Genomic DNA, 21,706 nt, shown 5'->3' on the forward strand with positions numbered 1-21,706 from the left:
ACACACACACACAGACACACACACACACAAACACAAACACATACTTTTTGACGCTGGTGTAGGATTATAATAACTGATAGCATCATCAAGGGCCTTAGAATTGCAGACTCCATTTGGACATCTGCAATAACCTCTAATTTAAATAATGTTTTTACTCTCCTGAAGGAAAAATGAATTTTGCAAAACAGGCAAGGGCTAGAAAGAGGAAAGGACACAGATAAGTCTTCTCCACTGGTTATGAGGTTGAGCCTGCTTAAGTCATGCTTGTCAACTAGGTTAAGGCAAGTTTCATGATCCATGTTTCTGTGGTTAACAATTTGGTGTCAACCTAGATAATACTTACCTTTCAAGGCTTATATAACTTGCTATTTCATTCAGAGGTCAATATTTATTTCCCCTGATCTTTCCATGGAAATTAATGACCTCAGTATTTGGAAACCCAAGTGTTTCTCTTCCTTTGGCTTACAGAGAGGCTCAGCATTAGAAACTTATTCATAAAATTGGCACACTTTATAAAGACACATTGGGAAGGCAGGGAATTTCTTATACCTACTTTTCACAAGTGTCCAACAAAAATTTCATTTTGGATTGGGCTGCCAGCCTGATTGGGTGAGAGGTGGTACTTAACATTTTCATGTTTTTGTTTGGTCAATCAATGACAATGACTTCTTTGGCATATGGCAGATACTGAGATATGCAGAGCTTCTGGAAATATTGCAGACTGGAATTGTACTTCGAATTGTGCCAATGAAGATGAGGATTTTTGCTTGATTTTTAACTAAGGCTGACCTTTTGTCCCTGCGGCTGAAGGGACTGCTCTCCAATTCCCAGTCATCACTAAGGATGTGTAGAGGCACTGACATCTTAATATCAAACAAGTGAGAATATTTGGGTATTACACAGAAATTTTTTGGACTTAATCACAACATGGTTCTTAAGATTATGGATAACAGAATCAACTCAGGGTGCTTTTAAACCTGAATTTAAACAACATTGTTGTCTTTTTGGATTTTAGCACCTTCTCGTTCATACTTATTATCTTTTATGGGAGGGGTGGTGGTGAGGAGTGTGATGATGGGAGAACGTCTTCCAGAAACTGAACCATGAGGAAGCTGCTGTCCTCTAGGGTCATATGGGCTGCTGTCAGAAGACACCTCAGCCAGGAAACCTAACCTGAAGGTCGCCATTTTATTCTTAACACAGAGCCTGGCACACAGTTGGTGCTCAGTAGAGATGACCTGAGCTTCGGGTGCCCAACGATGTGCACATGGGCTGCAAGGAAGAAGTTGGAGACTCAGTCGTTGAGCCCTAGGGACCAATGGTCCATAACTAAAGACACGATCTCCACAAAGCAATATTAAACGTTAACCTTGGCTGTCAGATCCCTTTAGTCCTAGCAACCCTTGGATTGCAGCGATGCCTTCGGGACCTGAGCCTCCCTGCCCTCCCCGCCCCCAACCTCCCAAACGCCGGGTCAATCCCACGAACTGGCGATGCCGAAGCCTGGCACCGGTGAAGTTATCAGTGAAGCGCGAACGGTCGACCTTCTCCCGTCACGTGCCCAGACGCAGGCTGCAGGACGCTTCCGGGGGGCGCGCCGCCGACGTGCGGGAGGGCGGGCGCTGGAGCCCGCAGCAGCAGCGCGAGGCCGGAGCGCGGGCCGGGCCAGGCGGGGCGGAGAAGGGGCGGGGGCGGCGGCGGCGGCGAGGCCGGGAGCGTGCGCGCGCACCTCACACTCCGCCGCCCGGGGACGCCCACTCGCGAGTCGGGGCCGGAGGCAGGCCCGAGCCATCTGCCCCACCCCCACACGCCGGCTCCCCTCAGGAGTGTGCCCAACGGGTGTCGGCAGTCGGCTGCTCCGCGCCCTTCCGGCCTAGGGAGCCACGGGACGAGGACCGGGCCGCAGCTCCGCACCGCGTGGACGCGCTGCCTCTCCCGCAGCCGCCGCCGCCACCACCAGAGCGAGCGGCTGCGAGCGACCGGAGGTTGCGCGGCGGAGGCCCCCCACGGCGGCCAGGGAGGAAGGAGACGCAGCTGACCTCTGCCCGCCCGAGGCGCGACTGCTCTCGCGAGCCCGGGGCCGCCGCCGCCCCCGGGCTGAGCGAGGAATGAGCAGGCGCCTGCCCCGGGTTCTCGGACAGGGGGGCCGCGGCTTTGCTTCTTCCCACGCCGCGGGGGCTCGGTCGCCGCGGCCGGGCGCGGCGAGGTCAGAGGCAGCCTCTCTCTGGGAGCCGACGCCGGGGTTAACTTAACCAGCCGCCGAGAGGAGGAGGAGGAGGAGGAGGAGGAGGAGGAGGAGCCGAGCGGGGGCGGCCGCCGCGCCTCCCCTCCCCCCGCACACGCCGGGGCTTCTCAGTGGCCGCCGAGGAGGAAGTTCCGCTCCCTGACAGACCCGAGCGGTAGCGACAGCGGCCGCGGCGGCCGCGGCTGGGAGGGCGCAGGTATTTTGGACGTGGATGCTCTTCGCGCCAACCGTCGAGGGAGCAGCGTCGGAGCTGTCGCCGGCCCCCGGAGCCCGGGGACAGCGTCGGGAGGCGCGGGCGTCCGAGCCCTCCTTCCTGCTTTTCGCCCAGCGCCGCTGCTTCGGCTTCCCGGCGAGGCGGGTGACCCTCCTCCCGGTTGACTGACTTCCGAGGAGCCCCTTGTTTTTCCACCGCTGAGGTTCAGAGATTCTGCAATCGAAGCATCGGAGGAGCGCAAGTGAACCTTCCACAACTCCTTGGATCACGTCAGGCTCCCTTTTGGGGCGGGAAACCACGTTGGAGCATCTCCCAGAGGTTCAGGAATGGAAGAACCCACCTTGCATCCCCTGTGCGGTGTTGCTTGTCTGATCTACCCTTAGGAATGAAGAGGAGACTTGTAATCACCCGGTGAGGTACTGAGAGCCAGATGGCAAAGAAAATATCACAGGATTTAAACTAGGGATCGTGTTTAGGGGCCACACTCGTTTCTGCATGTAATTGGATGAGCGTGAAAGAGGTGCCCTGTTGAAAGGCACAGCAGTCCTTTAAGAGGAGGAAAATTGAGTTTCCCCATTTTTGCCAGGATTCTGAAGACTGTTCAATGTATCGTACATTTGACGTAAGATGAGAACTTTATAAAATATTCTGCCCAAGAGCGTAAACGATGACTACCCCAGCGCTGCTACCCCTCTCTGGACGAAGGATACCACCTCTGAACCTGGGGCCGCCTTCCTTCCCGCATCACAGGGCTACCTTGAGACTTTCTGAGAAGTTTATCCTCCTCCTTATTCTAAGTGCCTTCATCACCCTGTGTTTTGGGGCATTCTTTTTCCTTCCAGACTCCTCAAAACACAAACGTTTTGATCTGGGTTTGGAAGATGTGTTAATTCCTCATGTAGATGCCGGCAAAGGGGCTAAAAACCCTGGAGTCTTCCTGATCCATGGACCAGATGAACATAGACACAGGTTTGTTTATTTCCGAAGTTCTGGTATTAACATTTGGCAGAGCAAGGTATGGTTTATTGCATCAAATCTGTCATTTTTTGGCAGTAAAATGTAACTTTCCCTGAGTCATGAGAGTTGTACTTTTTCACAGCTAGTTAGATAGAATCATAAACTGGAAGGACACCTAGAGCCCCATCCAAAGTCCAGCGCCTTCTTTTTATGTAGGAGGAATGTTTGTGCTCAGGGGTGTTGTGTCTGATGTGAACAATTGGGGATGGAGGTATGAAGACTTAACCTGAAGAAATAGTGACATATGCTGCGCCTTCATTTATTAAGAATGTGTTGCATTCAATCATTGTGCCCCCCTGTGAAATAGATCCATGGAATCCTGACATCTCCTCTGGGTTCTCTCCCAAAGGGCTCTCATCTCTGGCCGGTAGTTAAAGCTCAGTAGTGAATCTTAGCTTTTTAGGAAGACAAACACAGGCACAATAGATGTGTTTTGGTGCTCTGTGTGGAATCAGTTAAGTTAAAGAGATCACTGAATCTTAAGTTACTCACTTTGTGACTCTTGTAGACAAGGTTTGGTTATGTTTTACAATTTAATTTTGCTCTTTTTTTTTTTTTCCTAAATGTGAAAGATGGAGTGTATCAAATAACTCTTAGAATTTGCTTGATTAAATGGTTCACATTCTTTAAAATCAGTAAATCCGAAGTGAGCTCTTGGGAGAATATGGGCAAATTAGGATAAAATGGGAGCTCTAGTTACACTCTCTTTAAATCATTTATGCAATTTGTATCAAAAGAATCTGGGAAAGTAGTTTGCTTTCTTCAAACCTACAATTTTTTTTTTTTTACCTGCTAAACCTTTCCCCTTTTTTCTCTATGTCTTAAAATAATTTTTGAGTATGTAAAAAAATCATATGTTTTAGTTCTGTTCTCAACTGATGTTAGTTTTAACTTTTCATCATGCACGAGGTTTTTGAGAAAGCTTGTGTTCAAATGTTATCCTAAGTTAAATACTTTAGAAAAATGCACTGTTGTAATGAGAGCTGTTTTTTCCTTTTTCTCAATCTAGTTAATTTGTTCTTTGCTTGCTGTTTCTTTGACTTTGGGCTGAACCTTATGGAGTAATTACTTCTAAAATTGTTTAATATCATTCGTCTGTAACCAAATTAATTTGAAATTTTTGCCATCGTTTTCAACTTCTGTACTCTTTTCATTTGTTTCTTTTATTTTGCCCTTTGCTCTTGGTGACGTCAAGAAAAATCTGATATAATCTGTGAAATACGTTGCTGGAAAAGTTAACGCTGAAAGTACTGTTTTCCTTGAAAACCTTATTTCCCATGTTATTTATAATAAGTATTTTTTTAAGAAAAAGATGCTAAGACTGATTTCAGAGCTCTTTGAAGCCATGAATTAACTTTATTTAACTTTTATAAGTTGTTTGTCATATACGTAACAATTTACTTTATACTTTGTGTGGTCTAAAGGTTAAAAAATATGGCACTTTCTAGTTTAAAAACACTCACATAGAAAAATTCTTCGTTAAGTGGAATTTAAATTTCAAATTTGAATGAAAATACAGATATGTCCATTTTTTTCACATTTAAAAAGATCTGCTTAAATCTCTTAAAACAAGAATTCTAAAATTTATATAGCCCTTGAATACATATGCTTCTGTTTTGCTGTACAAGACTGTTGGATACTGTTAGATCCCTGAGTTTGGAGTGAGAGATTGGTTATTGAGTTCTCTTAATAAGGGATGGTGAGTGAGCCAAATTCTGGGTTTTGGGTAGTAAGAGTCTGGATAACAAGTGGTACATGTGAGAACTTATTCAAATCTGTTTGGTTCCTGAGTTTTGGAAGGCAAGAATTCAAATAGAGTTCAGGTATTGAGGGATCCCTGTATTAACTTTGTGTATATTTTACGTGGTTATGTCAGTTTATTTTTTTTTAACATCTTCATTGGAGTATAATTGTTTTACAATGGTGTGTTAGTTTCTGCTGTATAACAAAGTGAATCAGCTTTACATATAAATAGAACCCCATATCTCCTCCCTCTTGCATCTCCCTCCCTCCCTGCCTGCCTATCCCACCCCTCTAGGTGGACACGAAGCACCAAGCTGATCTCCCTGTGCTATGCAGCTGCTTCCCACTAGCTATCTATTTTACATTTGGAAGTGTATGTATGTCCATGCCACTCTCTCACTTCATCCCAGCTTACCCTTCCCCCTCCCGTGTCCTCTAGTCCATTCTCTTATGTCTGTGTCTTTATTCCTGTCCTGCCCCTAGGTTCTTCAGAACCTTTTTTTTTTTTTTTTAGATGCCATATATATGTGTTAGCATACAGTATTTGTTTTTCTCTTTCTGACTCACTTCACTCTGTATGACAGTCTCTAGGTCCATCCATCTCACTACAGATAACTCAGCTTTGTTTCTTTTTATGGCTGAGTAATATCGATGGACACTTAGGTTGCTTCCATGTCCTGCTATTGTAAATAGAGCTGCAGTGAACACTGTGGTACGTGACTCTTTTTGAATTATGGTTTTCTCAGGGTATATGCCCAGTAGTGGGATTGCTGGGTCGTATGGTAGTTCTATTTTTAGTTTTTTAAGGAACCTCCATACTGTTTTCCATAGTGGCTATATCAATTTGCATTCCCACCAACAGTGCAAGAGGGTTCCCTTTTCTCCACATCATCTCCAGCATTTACTGTTTGTAGATTTTATGATGATGGCCATTCTGACCAGTGTGAGGTGATAACCTTATTGTAGTTTTGATTTGCATTTCTCTAATGATTAGTGATGTTGAACATCCTTTCATGTGTTTGTTGGCAATCTGTATATCTTCTTTGGAGGAATGTCTCTTTAGGTCTTCTGCCCATTTTTGGATTGGCTTGTTTGTTTTTTTGATATTGAGCTGCATGAGCTGCTTGTATATTTTGGAGATTAATCCTTTGTCAGTTGCTTCATTTGTGAATATTTTCTCCCATTCTGAGGGTTGTCTTTTCATCGTGTTTATGGTTTCCTTTGCTGTGCAAAAGCTTTGAAGTTTCATTAGGTCCCATTTGTTTATTTTTGTTTTTATTTCCGTTTCTCCAGGAGGTGGGTCAAAAAGGATCTTAATGTGATTTATGTCAGAGTGTTCCGCCTATGTTTTCCTCTAAGAGTTTTATAGTGTATGGGCTTACATTTAGGTCATTAATCCATTTTGAGTTTATTTTTATGTATGGTGGTCGGGAGTGTTCTAACTTCATTCTTTTACATGTAGCTGTCCAGTTTTCCCAGCACCACTTATTGAAGAAGCTGTCTTTTCTCCATTGTATATTCTTGCCTCGTTTATCAAAGATAAGGTGACCACAGGTACATGGGTTTATCTCTGGGCCTTCTATCCTGTTCCATTGATCTATATTTCTGTTTTTGTGCCAGGACCATACTGTCTTGATTACTGTAGCTTTGTAGTACAGTTTGAAGTCGGGGAGCCTGATTCCACCAGCTCCGTTTTACTTTCTCAAGATTGCTTTGGTTATTCGGGGTCTTTTGTGTTTCCATACAAATTGTAAAATTTTTCGTTCTAGTTCTGTGAAAAATGCCATTGGTAGTTTGATAGGGATTGCATTGAATGTGTAGATTGCTTTGGGTAGTATAGTCATTTTCACAATGTTGATTCTTCTAATCTAATAACATGGTATATCTCTCTCTCTGTTTGTATCATCTTTAATTTCTTTCATCAGTGTCTTATAGTTTTCTGCCTACAGGTCTTTTGTCTCCTTAGGTAGGTTTATTCCTAGGTATTTTATTCTTTTTGTTGCAGTGGTAAATGGGAGTATTTCCTTAATTTCTCTTTCAGATTTTTCATCATTAGTGTATAGGAATGCAAGAGATTTCTGTGCATTAATTTTGTATCCTGCTACATTACCAGATTCATTGGTTAGCTCTAGTAGTTTTCTGGTAGCATCTTTAAGATTCTCTACATATGGTATCATGTCATTTGCAAACAGTGACAGTTTTACTTCTTCTTTTCCAATTTGGATTCCTTTTATATGTTTTTCTTCTCTGATTGCTGTGGCTAAAACTTCCAAGATTGTGTTGAATAATAGTGGTGAGCATGGGCAGCCTTGTCTTGTTCCTGATCTTAGTGGAAATGGTTTCAGTTTTTCACCATTGAGAATGATGTTGGCTGTGGGTTTGTCATATATGGCTTTCATTATTGTTGAGGAAAGTTCCCTCTATGCCTACTTTCTGTAGGGTTTTTATCATAAATGGGTGTTGAATTTTGTCAGAAGCTTTTTCTGCGTTTATTGAGATGATCATATGGTTTTTCTCCTTCAGTTTGTTAATATGGTTTATTTATCACATTGATTGTTTTGTGTATATTGAAGAATCCTTGCATTCCTGGGATAAACCCCACTTGATCATGGTGTATGGTCCTTTTAATGTGCTGTTGTATTCTATTTGCTAGTATTTTGCTGAGGATTTTTGCATCTATGTTCATCAGTGATATTGGCCTGTAGTTTTTTCTTTTTTTGTGACATCTTAGTCTGATTTTGGTATCAGGGTGAGGGTGGCCTCGTAGAATGAGTTTGGGAGTGTTCCTCCCTCTGCTATATTTTGGAAGAGTTTGAGAAGGATGGGTGTTAGCTCTTCTCTAAATGTTTGATAGAGTTTGCCTGTGAATCCATCTGGTCCTGGGCTTTTGTTTGTTGGAAAATTTTTTTTTTCATGTCAAACAAGCTTTTATTTTCAATGTGAACAATACTGTCAAATTTATCTGTAAAGGTAAGAGTAAAGTCAGATGTCAGTTAACATCATTTTGGGATGTTGAACTTTGAAACAATTTGTGTTGTGGACTAATGAAGACTAGAATATCCATGAAGAACAAATTTTTCTTTTCTTTTGATGTCCACTTCTTTTTATGCCTTCCAACTGTGTTCTCCAGAGCTGCCCTCTGCTGAGACCATATCCAGTTTGGATCCTTCTTCTGGTTTTTCATTTCCATCCTCTTTCTCTTCATCAGCATTTTCATAATGATATTCACTCTCTTCTTCAGTGTCAAATGATACGGACTTTGGCATCACAAGGTGGTGGGAAACATTTCTCGATTTAAAATCAGAAGCAGAATGTAGTTCTCTGCCCTCAGGAGGATCAATCAAAGAAGTCCAGAATGACGTCAGGAACGTCAGACGAGGAGAGGTTAGAAATCAAAGTGGAATTTCCAGCTGGGATTGGGGTCGTCGCCCTCCAAAGGCCGGGTCCTGATGAGCAGCAGGAGCACAGCGGCCTGCCACATGTCGGGATGCCATGGCTCCGACTGTCGGAGAACCCTGGAGACTGCTGCGGACTGGGAGGAAGAGAGACGGGGCGGGGGGGGGGGGCGCGGGATAACCAAGAGGAGCGGGGTGAGGAGTTCGTGCTTCTGCAAAGAGCCGCCTGTAAGGTGAGAACATCGAGGCCAAGGGGAGCGGGGAGGGTGGGGGTCGACCAGTGGCCGTGAGCCAGGGAGCAGCAAGAAGAGCAGCAGCCCAGAAGCTTCCTGTTGGAAGATTTTTAATCACAGTTTCAATTGCAGTGCTTGTGATTGGTCTGTTTATATTTTCTATTTCTTCCTGGTTCAGTCTCAGAAGGTTGTGCTTTTCTAAGAATTTGTCCATTTCTTCCAGGTTGTCCATTTTATTGGCATATAGTTGCTTGCAGTAATCTCTCATGAACCTGTGTATTTCTGAGGTGTCAGTTGTTACTTCTCCTTTTTCATTTCTAATTTTATCGATTTGAGTCTTCTCACTTTTTTTCTTGATGATTCTGGCTAATGGTTTATCAAGTTTGTTTATCTTCTCAAAGAACCAGCTTTTAGTTTTATTGATCTTTGCTGTTATTGTCTTCATTTCTTTTTCATTTATTTCTGATCTGATCTTTATGATTTCTTTCCTTCTGCTAACTTTGAGTTTTTTTGTTTTTCTTTCTCTAATTGCTTTAGGTGTAAGGTTAGGTTATTTGAGATGTTTCTTGTTTCTTGAGGTAGGATTGTATTGCTATAAACTTCCCTCTTAGAACTGCTTTTGCTTCATGCCATAGGTTTTGGGTCATCGTGTTTTCATTGTCATTTGTTTCTAGGTATTTTTTGATTTTTTCTTAGATTTCTTTGGTGATCTCTTGGTTATTTAGTAGTGTATTGTTTAACCTCCCTGTGTTTGTATTTTTTACAGATTTTTTCTTGTAATTGATATCTAGTGTCATAGGACTGTGGTCAGAAAAGATACTTGATACAATTTCAATTTTCTTAAATTTACCAAGGCTTGATTTGTGACCCAAGGTATGATCTATCCTGGGGAATGTTCCATGAGCCCTGGAGAAGAAAGTGTATTCTGTTGTTTTTGGCTGGAATGTCCTATAAATATCAATTACTTCCATTTTGTTTAATGTATCATTTAAAGCTTGTGTTTCCTTATTTATTTTCATTTAGGATGATCTGCCCATTGGTGAAAGTGGGGTGTTAAAGTCCCCTACTATGATTGTGTTACTGTTGATTTCCCCTTTTATGGCTGTTAGCATTTGCCTTATGTATTGAGGTGCTCCTATGTTGCATGCATAAATATTTACAATTGTTATATCTTCTTCTTGGATTGATCCTTTGATCATTATGTAGTGTCGTTTTTTGTCTCTTGTAATTGTTTTTATTTTAAAGCCTATTTTGTCTGATATGAGAATTGCTACGCCAGCTTTCTTTTGATTTCCGTTTGCATGGAATATCTTTTTCCATCCCCTCACTTTCAGTCTGTATGTGTCCCTAGGTCTGAAGTGGGTCTCTTGTAGACAGCATATATATACGGGTCTTATTTTTGTATCCATTCAGCCAGTCTATGTATTTTGGTGGGAGCATTTAATCCATTTACATTTAAGGTAGTTATCGATATGTATGTTCCTATTACCATTTTCTTAATTGGTTTGGGTTTGTTATTGTTATCTTTTCCTCCTCTTGTGTTTCCTGCCTAGAGAAATTCCTTTAGCATTTGTTGTAAAGCTGGTTTGGTGGTGCTGAATTCTCTTAGTTTTTGCTTGTCTGTAAAGGTTTTAAGTTCTCCATCGAATCTGAATGAGATCCTTGCTGGGTAGAGTAATCTTGGTTGTAGGTTTTTCCCTTTCATCCCTTTAAATATGTCCTGCCACTCCCTTCTGGCTTGCAGAGTTTCTGCTGAAAGATCAGCTGTTAACCTTATGGGGATTCCCTTGTATGTTATTTGTTGCTTTTCCCTTGCTGCTTTTAATATTTTTTCTTTGAATTTAGTTTTTGATAGTTTGATTAATATGTGTCTTGGTGTGTTTCTCCTTGGATTTATCCTGTATGGGACTCTTTGCACTTTCTGGACTTGATTGACTATTTCCTTTCCCATTTTAGGGAAGTTTTCAACTATAATCTTTTCAAATATTTTCTCAGTTCTTTTCTTTTTCTGGGACCCTATAATTTGAATGTTGGTGCGTGTAATGTTGTCCCAGAGGTCTCTGAGACTGTCCTTCATTCTTTTCATTCTTTTTTCTTTATTCTGCTCTGCGGTAGTTATTTCTACTCTTTTATCTTCCAGATCACTTATCCTTTCTTCTGCCTCAGTTATTCTCGATTGATTTCTTCTAGAGAATTTTTAGTTTCATTTATTGTGTTGTTCATCATTGTTTGTTTGCTCTTTAGTTCTTCTAGGTCCTTGTTAAACGTTTCTTGTATTTTCTCCGTTCTATTTCCAAGATTTTGGATCATGTTTACTATCATTACTCTGAATTCTTTTTCAGGTAGACTGCGTATTTCTTCTTCATTTGTTTGGTCTGGTGGGTTTTTACCTTGCTCTTTTCATCCGCTGCATGTTTCTGTGTCTTTTCATTTTGCTTAACTTACTGTGTTTGGGGTCTCCTTTTTGCAGGCAGCAGGTTCGTAGTTCCTGTTGTTTTTGCTGTCTGCCCCCAGTGGGTAAGGTTCGTTCAGTGGGTTGTGTAGGCTTCCTGGTGGAGGGGACTGGTGCCTGTGTTCTGGTGGATGAGGCTGGATCTTGTCTTTGTGGTGGGCAGGACCACATCCAGTGCTGTGTTTTCGGGTGTCTGTGAACTTATTACGATTTTAGGCAGCATCTATGCTAATGGGTGGGGTTGTGTTCCTGCCTTGCTAACTGTTTGGCATAGGGGGTCCAGCACGGTAGCTTGCTGGTCGTTGAGTAGACCTGGGTCAGCCAGAGGCTGGCGTGACGTTGCAACAGCCTGAGGCGTGCTGTGTGTTCTCCAGGGAAGTTGTCCCTGCATCACGGAACCCTGGCAGTGGTGGGCTGCACAGGCTCCCGGGAGGGGAGGTGGGGATAGTGACCTGTGCTTGCACACAGGCTTCTTGGTGGCTGCAGCAGCAGCGTTAGCATTTCATGCTTGTCTCTGGTGTCCGTGCTGATAGTTGTGGCTCACGCCTGTCTCTGGAGCTCATTTAGGCGGTGCTCTGAATCCCCTCTCCTCGCGCATCCCAAAACAATGGTCTCTTGCCTCTTAGGCAGGTCCAGACTTTTTCCCGGACTCTGTCCAGGCTAGCTGTGGTGCACTAGCCCCCTTCAGGCTGTGTTCATGCAGCCAACCCCAGTCCTCTCCCTGGGATCTGACCTCCGAATCATGAGCCTCAGCTCCCAGCCCCCACCCGTCCCGGCGGGTGAGCAGACAAGCCTCTCAGGTTGGTGAGTCCTGGTCTGCACCGATCCTCTGTGCGGGAATCTCTCCACTTTGCCCTCCGCACCCCTGTTGCTGCGCTCTGCTCCATGGCTCCGAAGCTTTCCCCCTGCCCACCTCCCGTCTTTGCTAGTGAGGGGGCTTCCTAGTTTGTTTGGAAACTTTTTCTCCTTCACAGCTGCCTCCCAGAGGTGCAGGTCCCTATTCTTTTGCCTCTGTTTTTTCTTTTTTCTTTTGTCCTACCCAGGTACGTGGGGAGTTTCTTGCCTTTTGGGAAGTCTGAGGTCTTCTGCCAGTGTTCAGTAGGTGTTCTATAGGAGTTGTTCCACATGTAGATGTATTTTTGATATATTTGTGGGGAGGAAGGTGATCTTCAAGTCTTACTTCTCAGCCGTCTTGAAGGTCCCCCCCCTCAGTTTATTTTTATATTGATTGTCACCGTATCTGAAAACACAGTCTGTAGTTATAAGAGTTCTTCTAATTTGATCAATGAAATACATTTAAAATTAGAGATCATTCCAATAATAAGACTACAATGTAAAATATAAAACATTAATATATAAACATTAACATATTTAAAAATAATTCGGAAAGATAGCATTTTAACAGATATAGTTGGTACTAAGATCATGCTTATTTTGTATGTGGGTCAAAGAACCATCTTTCTTAATTTGGAAAATACAAAGTGATGATTTACCTTAATTTTATATGTGTGGAGAGGAGTGCAGGATAGAGGGATGAGGAACCTTACTTTAATGGAGAAGTAATGAAAAATAAATGATGGCCGTTATTTCCTACTCACAGTATTGAACAGATACTTGTTGAATTGTCTTTTCTTAATTAGTGTAGTTAGGTGCTTAAGCTCTGGAGTCAGACTGCGTGGATTTGTACCCTAGTTTGTCACTGATTAGATGTGTGATTTTGAGCAAATTTTTAAACTCTATGCGTAAGTTACTTTCTCTGGATGATAGTGGCATCACTTTACAGATTGTTATATTGAATGAGATAGTACACATGAAGTACTCAACATAGTTCTTAGCATTTAGTAAATGCTCAATAAATGCTAGTTATTATTATCATTGTAGTTTTAATTGAATATTTTAATTCTGAGTCTACTTACCTTAAAATATTGTACATGTTCCTGAAAAGTTGGGTAGAGATTAATTAATATTTTAAAAGTACACCAGACCCTTATTGTTTAAAGGAATATTTTATAACCAAACTATTCAGCAACAAATGTGTATTGCATGTCTGCTGTGTATCGGGCCCGACTTTTACGGAGCTTCCCATCTTGGGGGAGGGGTGGGAGGGGATGACAGGTATTAAATAAATTTATTTTTTAGGTGTGATGGCTGTTATGAAGGTGTACTCAGTGTTATCTGAGCATATAATGGTGTGTTTTAGCCTGTGGAGTGGGGGTCACGGGGACAGGCAGTGGGAGTAGGGAAGGCTTCTTGAGGAAACAACTGCTGAGAAGCTTACAAGTAGGAGATTGCTAGGTCAGGTAGAGTTGTGGGAAAAATAGTGGTCAAAGCAGAGGACACAACATATGTGAGAGCCCTAAGTAGTACTGTTGTTGAACCCAAGTTATGTGCCTGATGCTCAGTGAGGCCGAAGAAACCAAAACGTCAGAGTTTGGAGTGGAGAAAGGTTTATTGCAAGGGCCAAGCAAGGAGAATAGTGACTCATGCTCAAAAGACCCGAACACCCAAAAATTTTGGGGGAAGAGTTTTTATAGGCCAAATATCAGGGGAGAGCTGCAGGGTCTGTGACCTACTTCTGATTGGTTGGTGGTGAGGTAACAGGGTGGTATTCTAGGAATTTGAATCATCAGCCTTCTGGTTCCAACCAGTCGGAGATCCACATGCTTGTGCTCAGCCTGAAAATACCACCCTCCACCTGGATGGGGGCCCTAGTTCCTGTAGAAGAACTCAGAGATATGTATGAGATTGTTATGCACAGCCCTGAGGAAGAACCAGGCCCCTGCCCCATCACTGCACTATTGTTTCTTTCTGCTGTTCCCTCACTCCCCTAGTTAGTAACTGAATCTGCCCTGTGGAACTTAGGAAAGGTCTTGGAGGTGGAAAGCCTTTTTCCTACAAACAAGAAACCGGAAGCAGAAAGGGTTTTGTGCCCTGGAGGTCCCCATGGGGTCCTGCTCGGTTTCAGTATCATTGAGGATCTGAGAAATATTCAGATGCAGTATGGCTGGTGTAGAGATTACTGGTGTGCGGCCAGGTGAAGAGACTAGATGACAGGTCAGACTTGGCCTCCTTATTGTTTGGAAAGTTTGAATGAGTTGCCAGCATTGACGTATCAGGAAAATTTCACACAAAAGTCTGGATTTCTGGCTTCTCTTGAAAAATGAGAGGATATAACAACATCCAAGTCTGTATTTTCAGATGGCAACACTCAGCTGGATCCAGGCAGCTGCTACTCCCTCTAGTGGGGCATGGACTCTTCATTTTATGCCACTCAATTAAGTTGCCCGATAAGTAAATTTGATGAATCAATATTTCACCTGGTTGTTGTTGAGTTTGGAATCCCTAGGCAGGATCCCGGAGAGTTTTTAGTCAGGTATTTTGATCTTTATCTTAAGTACTATGGGAAGTCATTGAAGAGTTTTCATTAAAGCAAGGGAATGTCAATCATTTAATATTTTTAAAAAATTTAAATAATTACTTTGGTTGCAGTGTAAACAGTGGATTGGAGAGCAACAGGAGGAAATGTAGTGAAATCAGTTAGGAGAGCCTAGGTCACAGAGGATATTGGCTTAGACCACAGTGATGAAAGTGGAGAAGGAGAGAAATTAGTGGAGAAAAGTAGTTGATTCAAGAGAGGTTAAACTGTTAAGTTTCACAGAAGTTGGTGGTTGATTGAATATGGGGGCTAAGGTAGGAGGAGGAGGTAGTCCAGGATAACTCCCAGTTTCTGGCTGACATGGTTATGGATTACTAAGAAATATACACTGTATTTTTTTAAAAAATATTTGTTTTATTTATTTATTTTCCTTATTTTTTTTTTTGGCTGTATTGGGTCTTAGTTGCGGCACACGGGATCTTTTTGTTGAGGCATGCGGGATCTTTTCGTTATGGCTCACGGTCTGCTCAGGTTTCTCTCTAGTTGTGGCACGTGGGTTTTCTCTCTCTAGTTGTGATGCGCAGGATCCAGAGCGTGGGCTCTGTAGTTTGGGGCACGTGGGCGTCTCACTGAGGCACGCGAACTCAACAGTTGTGGCACACGGGCTTAGTTGCCCCATGGCATGTGGGATCTTAGTTCCCCAACCAGGGCTCGAACCCATGTCCCCTGCATTGGCAGGCAGATTCTTTACCACTGGACCATCAGGAAAGTCCCAGAAATATCTGCCTATATTTAACTAATACTTTAATTTATGTAATTGTTACTACATAAATTTAAGATAAAGTATTTTCTTGAGAAAACCTATATGTTCCCTTCTGTTAAGCGGTTCATAAATAATCCAGAGTTTTCAAACAATATATATCTTCCAGATGATGACATAAAATGTATAGTTTGATGTTCATGACAGTCAAGTTTAGCATCTGTGATTCTGAAGTAACCAAAACAGGTATTGGTTATAGTATACATGAATACTGTTATAAATATACAATGATGCACATAAAGTATCATGTTCATAATTTGTGTACATAATAGACTTATCTAATAAGAATTTTACTTCTTTTTTTTCCTGAAACAGGCCTGATAGTAACCCTTTATTCACAATAGTTTTATACATATGTATATAAAATACATACGTACAGTATATTGTCAGTGTGTTATTTACATTTTCCTATTTGTGTGCCTACATTTAGTTTTCATTTATTGCATTCATTTTATTGAAACCTTTCTAATTTGTAAAATGTAACTATTATACAAAAATATATAAAAGAATAATCCACACTATAATAGATAGTTTTTATATATAAATACTCATGCAACCACCTCCCAGATTGAGAAAACAAACATTGTCAGCACCCCAAAAGCCTCCAGATCATCACTTCCCAAACCAACCCTCCTCAGTATTTCCTGACCCCATTCGTGTGTTTGACTTTTATGGTAATTACAGCCGTGTGTTTCCCTACGGTTTTACCACTAGGTAAACATCACTAAACAATATAGTTAAGATTTTCCTGTTTTAACCTTTACGTAAGTATATAAATAATGTATGTACTGTGTCTTGCCTTTTTTTGTGTGAAGGGGCTCAATGTTATCTTGCTAAGATTCCATCATGTTGAAGTATGTGGTGGTAGTTTATTTTCATCACTATGTAGCATTCTGTTATATGAAAATATTACAGTTTACTTAATTCAGTCTCTTATTAATGGCCATTTGTGTTATTTTAAGTTGAGGATAATATAAACAATGTTTCTTTTATAATAAGAATTTCATTAATTTTCACTTTTGAAATTGACATTTGTTTTATATATTGGCATTATATAAATGGGCTTTGTGGTTTTGTTTTGTTTTTAAAATATTTAGTTGAACTGCCAGTAAGTTTCATCCTCCAGTCAGGATTTTGCAAGTATGAATTGAATACTTGAGGGTCGGGTGTATGTTAACTTCTGATAGTTTCCTCAGACGTAAAGAGCGTAGGCTTTGGAGTTAGAAGGACTTAAAGTTGCATCTTCGTTCTACTAACTAGCTGTGTGACATTGTACTAGACATAATCACTCTAAACCTGTACTGGACATACGGTAGTCACTAATGTCATGTGGCTTTTGAACTTGACACCAGATTGTAGCATGCTTTGGTGAGAGTTTCTCAAGTTTTTCATGTCATGATTTGTATTTTTTGCTTGATTCATTTTTGCTTTCTGTTGCAAGCGTAGAGATTTTATATCTCGCTATTGTGATTTTAGCTTTCTTATCATCTTTCCTCATTTCATCTCTCTTCCATGCCTCCCCCACCCCCACCCCACCCTCATCCTGTTCTTTACTTAGGGCTTACGGCTCCTGTTTTAGGGAGGTCACACATTTTATCCTCTAAGTCTGCTGGGCTTTCCTTTGTTATATATTTCCCCTAATTGGCTCGTGGTTATTTTTCCTACTTCCCTTTACTCAGATGTGAATAACGTAAGATCAGTTTATACTTGACATTAATCAGTAATCTGTGGTGTAGATGTCTTTGTTGCTTTTTTTTGGATCTACTTGCATATTGAGTGAATACCTTTTTCAACTCCATAGCTGGAGGGCAAATTGATTTGTATAGCTCTCAGTCTGTTCTCCTCTGTTCTAATATCTTTAGTCGTCTCAACTGTGGCGCTAGAGTAGATTTCACAATTCCGAGTACAATTGGCATCATGGACAACTACTGAGATTCTTCTTGTTCTGCCTCTTACCACCTAGAATACAGTTTTTCATTCTACTTCCCCCATCCTCCAAGAGTTGTTCTCTGACATAGCCTAGCTAGTTAAATAATAAGGAAAGAATTGGGAAGAGACTGTGGGGAAAGGAAAGTTGAACAGTGCTCTGACTACATAAAGGTTTCTGTCCCATTTTATCATTGGGTCTCTGAGATAAGTTACAATTGGGGTTGTGTGGTAGTTTGGATATTTTTTGTTTCATGAGTAAGATATGGTTATAAGTTACTGAAGAATTCTTCCAGATTCTGCCATGATGGCTCTTATTTCTTTGATAGTCTGAGTTTTTTTTTATTTTCTGCATCTTTCATAAGTATTAATAGTAATTTGGAAGAAGCTGTGTTTTGGGTCTGCTCACCAGATGACATTTTGTATACCCTTATTTAAAGTCTAATTTTGATCCTAAGGGAAGTGATAGTGACTTTGCTTTTATTAGTTCAGCATTATAAAATCACTGTTATAAAATCAGTATGTTTTTCATTCTTTTCAGAAATGAATAAAGTATTAGTATGGTATGGTTAAATTGCAGAATGCCAAGGTATGTCCTGATTTTCATGTTGGTCAGGAAGTGTTGGAAATTGCAGGAGATGACATACTGTTCAGTGCCCCAGAAGTTGAATGCTAATAGGTAAACATTATTTATTGGATGAAGTTAAATATTTTAAGGAAATAAAATTTGTTCAAACATATAGATACTTTATTTGCTTTAAAGCTATAATAGCCTTTCCAGAATTTCTCTTGGGTTTCATAACAAGTGTTTTAGGGCTATGAAATGTTTATTTTTATTTATTAATATTTGTTTTGATTTTTCTTCTTATTAAAGTATCAAACGTACAATCTCAGACTATTCCTTCTATATTATTAACATAGACTTATGTAGATTATGTAGCCTCTATAATATGTAGTCTAAGATTAGGTTTTATTTTTTATCATCATTTAGTATTATAAATCTGTGCTTGAATTACCTTGATTTGCTTTTAATCTTATTTCATAATAGTGTTCTTTGATCTACAGCAGTCTTGTTAATATTAATTTACCCATTAACAGCTGAGATTGCCCATATCCACAGATAGATTTATTCCCTTACTTTCCCTGCCTTTAATCTTTTTCCCATGTACTTTTATCTTTCTCATGTATTATCTGTGACTGCATATTTATGATTATCTGCTTACTTATCTATTGTTCCCAGTAGAACATGGGCTCCTTGAGGACAAATGACTGTTCTTTAATTATTTTTGTATTTCCAATGCTTGAGGTACATTTGACCCTTAATGAAAGTATATATCTTTTTATTTTAAATTGAAGTATAGTTGATTTATAGTGTTGTGTTAGTTTCTGGTATACAGCAAAGTGATTCAGTTATATATACATATGTTCATCTTCTTTTTTGTTGTGGTTTATTACAGGATATTGAATATAGGTCCCTGTGTTATACAGTAGGACTGTGTTGCTTATCTATTTTACATATAGTAGTTTGTATCTGCTAATCCCAAACTCCTTATTTATCCCTCCCTCACCCCCTTTCCACTTTGGTAACCATGTTTATTTTCTATGTCTGTGAGTCTGTTTCTGTTTTGTAAATAAGTTGATTTGTGTTGTATTTTAGATTCCACATATAAGTGGTATCATATGATATTTCTCTTTCTGACTTTACTTAGTATGATAATCTCTAGGTCCATCCATGTTGCTGCAAATGGCATTATTTCACTATTTTTATGGTTGAGTAATACTCCATTGTGTAAATATACCACACCTTCTTTATCCATTCATTTTGTTTGTTTATTTATTTTATTTTTGGCTGTGTTGGGTCTTCGTTTCTGTGTGAAGGCTTTCTTTAGTTGTGGCAAGCGGGGGCCACTCTTCATCACGGTGTGTGGGCCTCTCACTATCGCGGCCTCTCTTGTTGCGGAGCACAGGCTCCAGACGCGCAGGCTCAGTAGTTGTGGCTCATGGGCCTAGTTGCTCCGCGGCATGTGGGATCTTCCCAGACCAGGGGTCGAACCCGTGTCCCCTGCACTGGCAGGCAGATTCTCAACCACTGCACCACCAGGGAAGCCCCATTCATTTTTTGATGGACATTTAGGTTGTTTCCATGTCTTGGCTATTGTAAATAGTGCTGCCATGAGCATGGGGGTGCATGTATCTTTTCAAATTAGAGTTTTGTCTGGTTCTATTGCCAGGAGTGGGATTGCTGAATCACATGGCAGCTCTGTTTTTAAGCTCTATTTTTTAAGGTACTTCCATACTGTTTTTCATAGTGGCTGCACCAATTTATATTCCCACCAGCAGGGTAGGAGGGTTCCCTTTTCTCCACACCCTCTCCAGCCTTTGTTATTTGTAGACCTTTTAATGATGGCCATTCTGACCAGTATGAGGTGGCACCTCATTGTAGTTTTGATTTACATTTCTCTAATAATTAGTGATATTGAGCATTTTTTCATACGCCTGTTGGCCATTTGTATGTCTTCTTTGGAGAAATGTCTATTTAGGTAATCTACCCATGTTTTGATTGGGTTCTTTGTTTTTTTGTTACTGAGTTGTATGAGCTGTTTGTATATTTTGGAAATTAAGCCCTTGACAGTCACATCATATGCAAATATTTTCTCCTAGTCTGTAGGTTGTCTTTTGTTTTGTTGAAGGTTTCCTTAGCTGTGCAAAAGCTTATAAGTTTGATTGGGTCCCATTTGTTTATTTTTGCTTTTATTTCTGTTCCTTGGGAGACTGCCTTAAGAAAACATTGGTACGATTTATGTCAGAGAACGTTTTGCCTGTGTCTTCTTGTAGGAGTTTTATGGAGTCATGTTTTATATTTGTCTTTAAGCCATTTTGAGTTTATTTTTGTGTATCATGTGAGGGTGTGTTCTAACATGGATTTGCATGCGGCTTTCCAGTTTTCCCAACACCACTTGCTGAAGAGACTGTCTTCTCCATTGTATATTCTTGCCTCCTTTGTTGCAAATTAATTGACCGTAGGTGTGTGGGTTTATTTCTGGGCTTTCTATTCTGTACCATTGATCCATATGTCTGTTTTTGTGCCAATACCATGTTGTTTTGTTTTGTTTTTACTTTTTGGGCATGCCGCATGGCTTGTGTAGTTCCCCGACCAGGGATTGAACCTGGGCCCTGGCAGTGAAAGCACCAAGTCCTAACCACTGGACCGCCAGGGAATTCCCAATACCATGCTGTTTTGATTGCTGTAGCTTCGTAGTTTTGTCTGAAGTTTGGGAGGGTTATGCCTCCAGCTTTGTTTTTTTTCTGCAGGATTGCTTTGGCAATTCTGGGTCTTTTATTGTTCCATATAGATTTTAGAATTATTTGTTCTAGTTCTGGGGAAAATGTCATGGGTAATTTGACAGGGATCATATTAAGTCTATAGATTGCTTTGGGTAGTATGACCATTTTAACAATATTAATTCTTCCAATCCAAAAGCATAGGATATTTTTCCATTTCTTTGAATCATCTTCAGTTTCCTTTATCAATGTTTTATAGTTCTCAGCATATAAGTCTTTCATCTCCTTGGTCAGGTTTATTCCTAAGTATGTTTTTTTTTTTTGATGCGATTTTAAAAGGGATTGGATTTTTAACTTTCCCTTTATGATATTTCATTGTGAGCATAAATGCAACTGATTTCTGTATATTAATCTTGTATCCTGCTCCCTTGCTGAATTTGTTTATCAGTTCTAGTAGATTTTTGTAGAGTCTTTAGGATTTTCTATATATAGTAGCATGTCGTCTGCATATAATGACAATTTTACCTCTTCTCTTCCAATTTGGATACCCTTTATTTCTTTTTACTGTCTGATTGCTGTGGCTAGGACTTCTAATACTATGTTGAATAGAAGTGGTGGACATGGGCATTCTTGTCTTATTCTGGATTTTAGCAGGAAGACTTTCAGCTTTTCACCATTGAGTATTATGTTAACTGTAGGTTTGTCATAAATAGCTTTTATTATGTTGAGATATGTTCCCTCTCTACTCACTTTTGGTAAGAGCTTTTATCATGATTGGATGTTGAATTTTATTAAATGCTTTTTCTGTGTGTATTGAGATGATCATGTGATTTTTGTCTTTTTTTTTGTTGATGTGGTGTATCACATTGATTGATTTGCATATGTTGAACTGTTCGTGTGAGCCTGGGATGAATCCAACTTGATTGTGGTGTATGATCTTTTTTATGTCTTGTTGGATTTGGTTTGCTAATATTTTGTGGAGAATTTTTGCATCTATATTCAT

At 40.6% G+C, this 21,706-nt stretch overlaps 1 protein-coding gene across 1 annotated transcript in view; it reads left to right on the forward strand.

Annotated features, from left to right (window-relative positions):
* The first annotated feature begins 1,700 nt into the window (after nucleotides 1–1,700).
* The window catches only part of MAN1A2 (mannosidase alpha class 1A member 2), a 173,839-nt gene continuing 153,833 nt past the window's right edge, over nucleotides 1,701–21,706 (forward strand). Inside the window, exon 1 of the mRNA XM_059928824.1 lies at nucleotides 1,701–3,428. Coding sequence (XP_059784807.1) covers nucleotides 3,127–3,428 — 302 coding nt within the window. The 5' untranslated portion in view covers nucleotides 1,701–3,126. The remainder of the gene's footprint in view (nucleotides 3,429–21,706) is intronic.

Source organism: Balaenoptera ricei, chromosome 1 (assembly GCF_028023285.1).
Source record: "Balaenoptera ricei isolate mBalRic1 chromosome 1, mBalRic1.hap2, whole genome shotgun sequence".
Classification (NCBI taxonomy): Eukaryota; Metazoa; Chordata; class Mammalia; order Artiodactyla; family Balaenopteridae; genus Balaenoptera; species Balaenoptera ricei.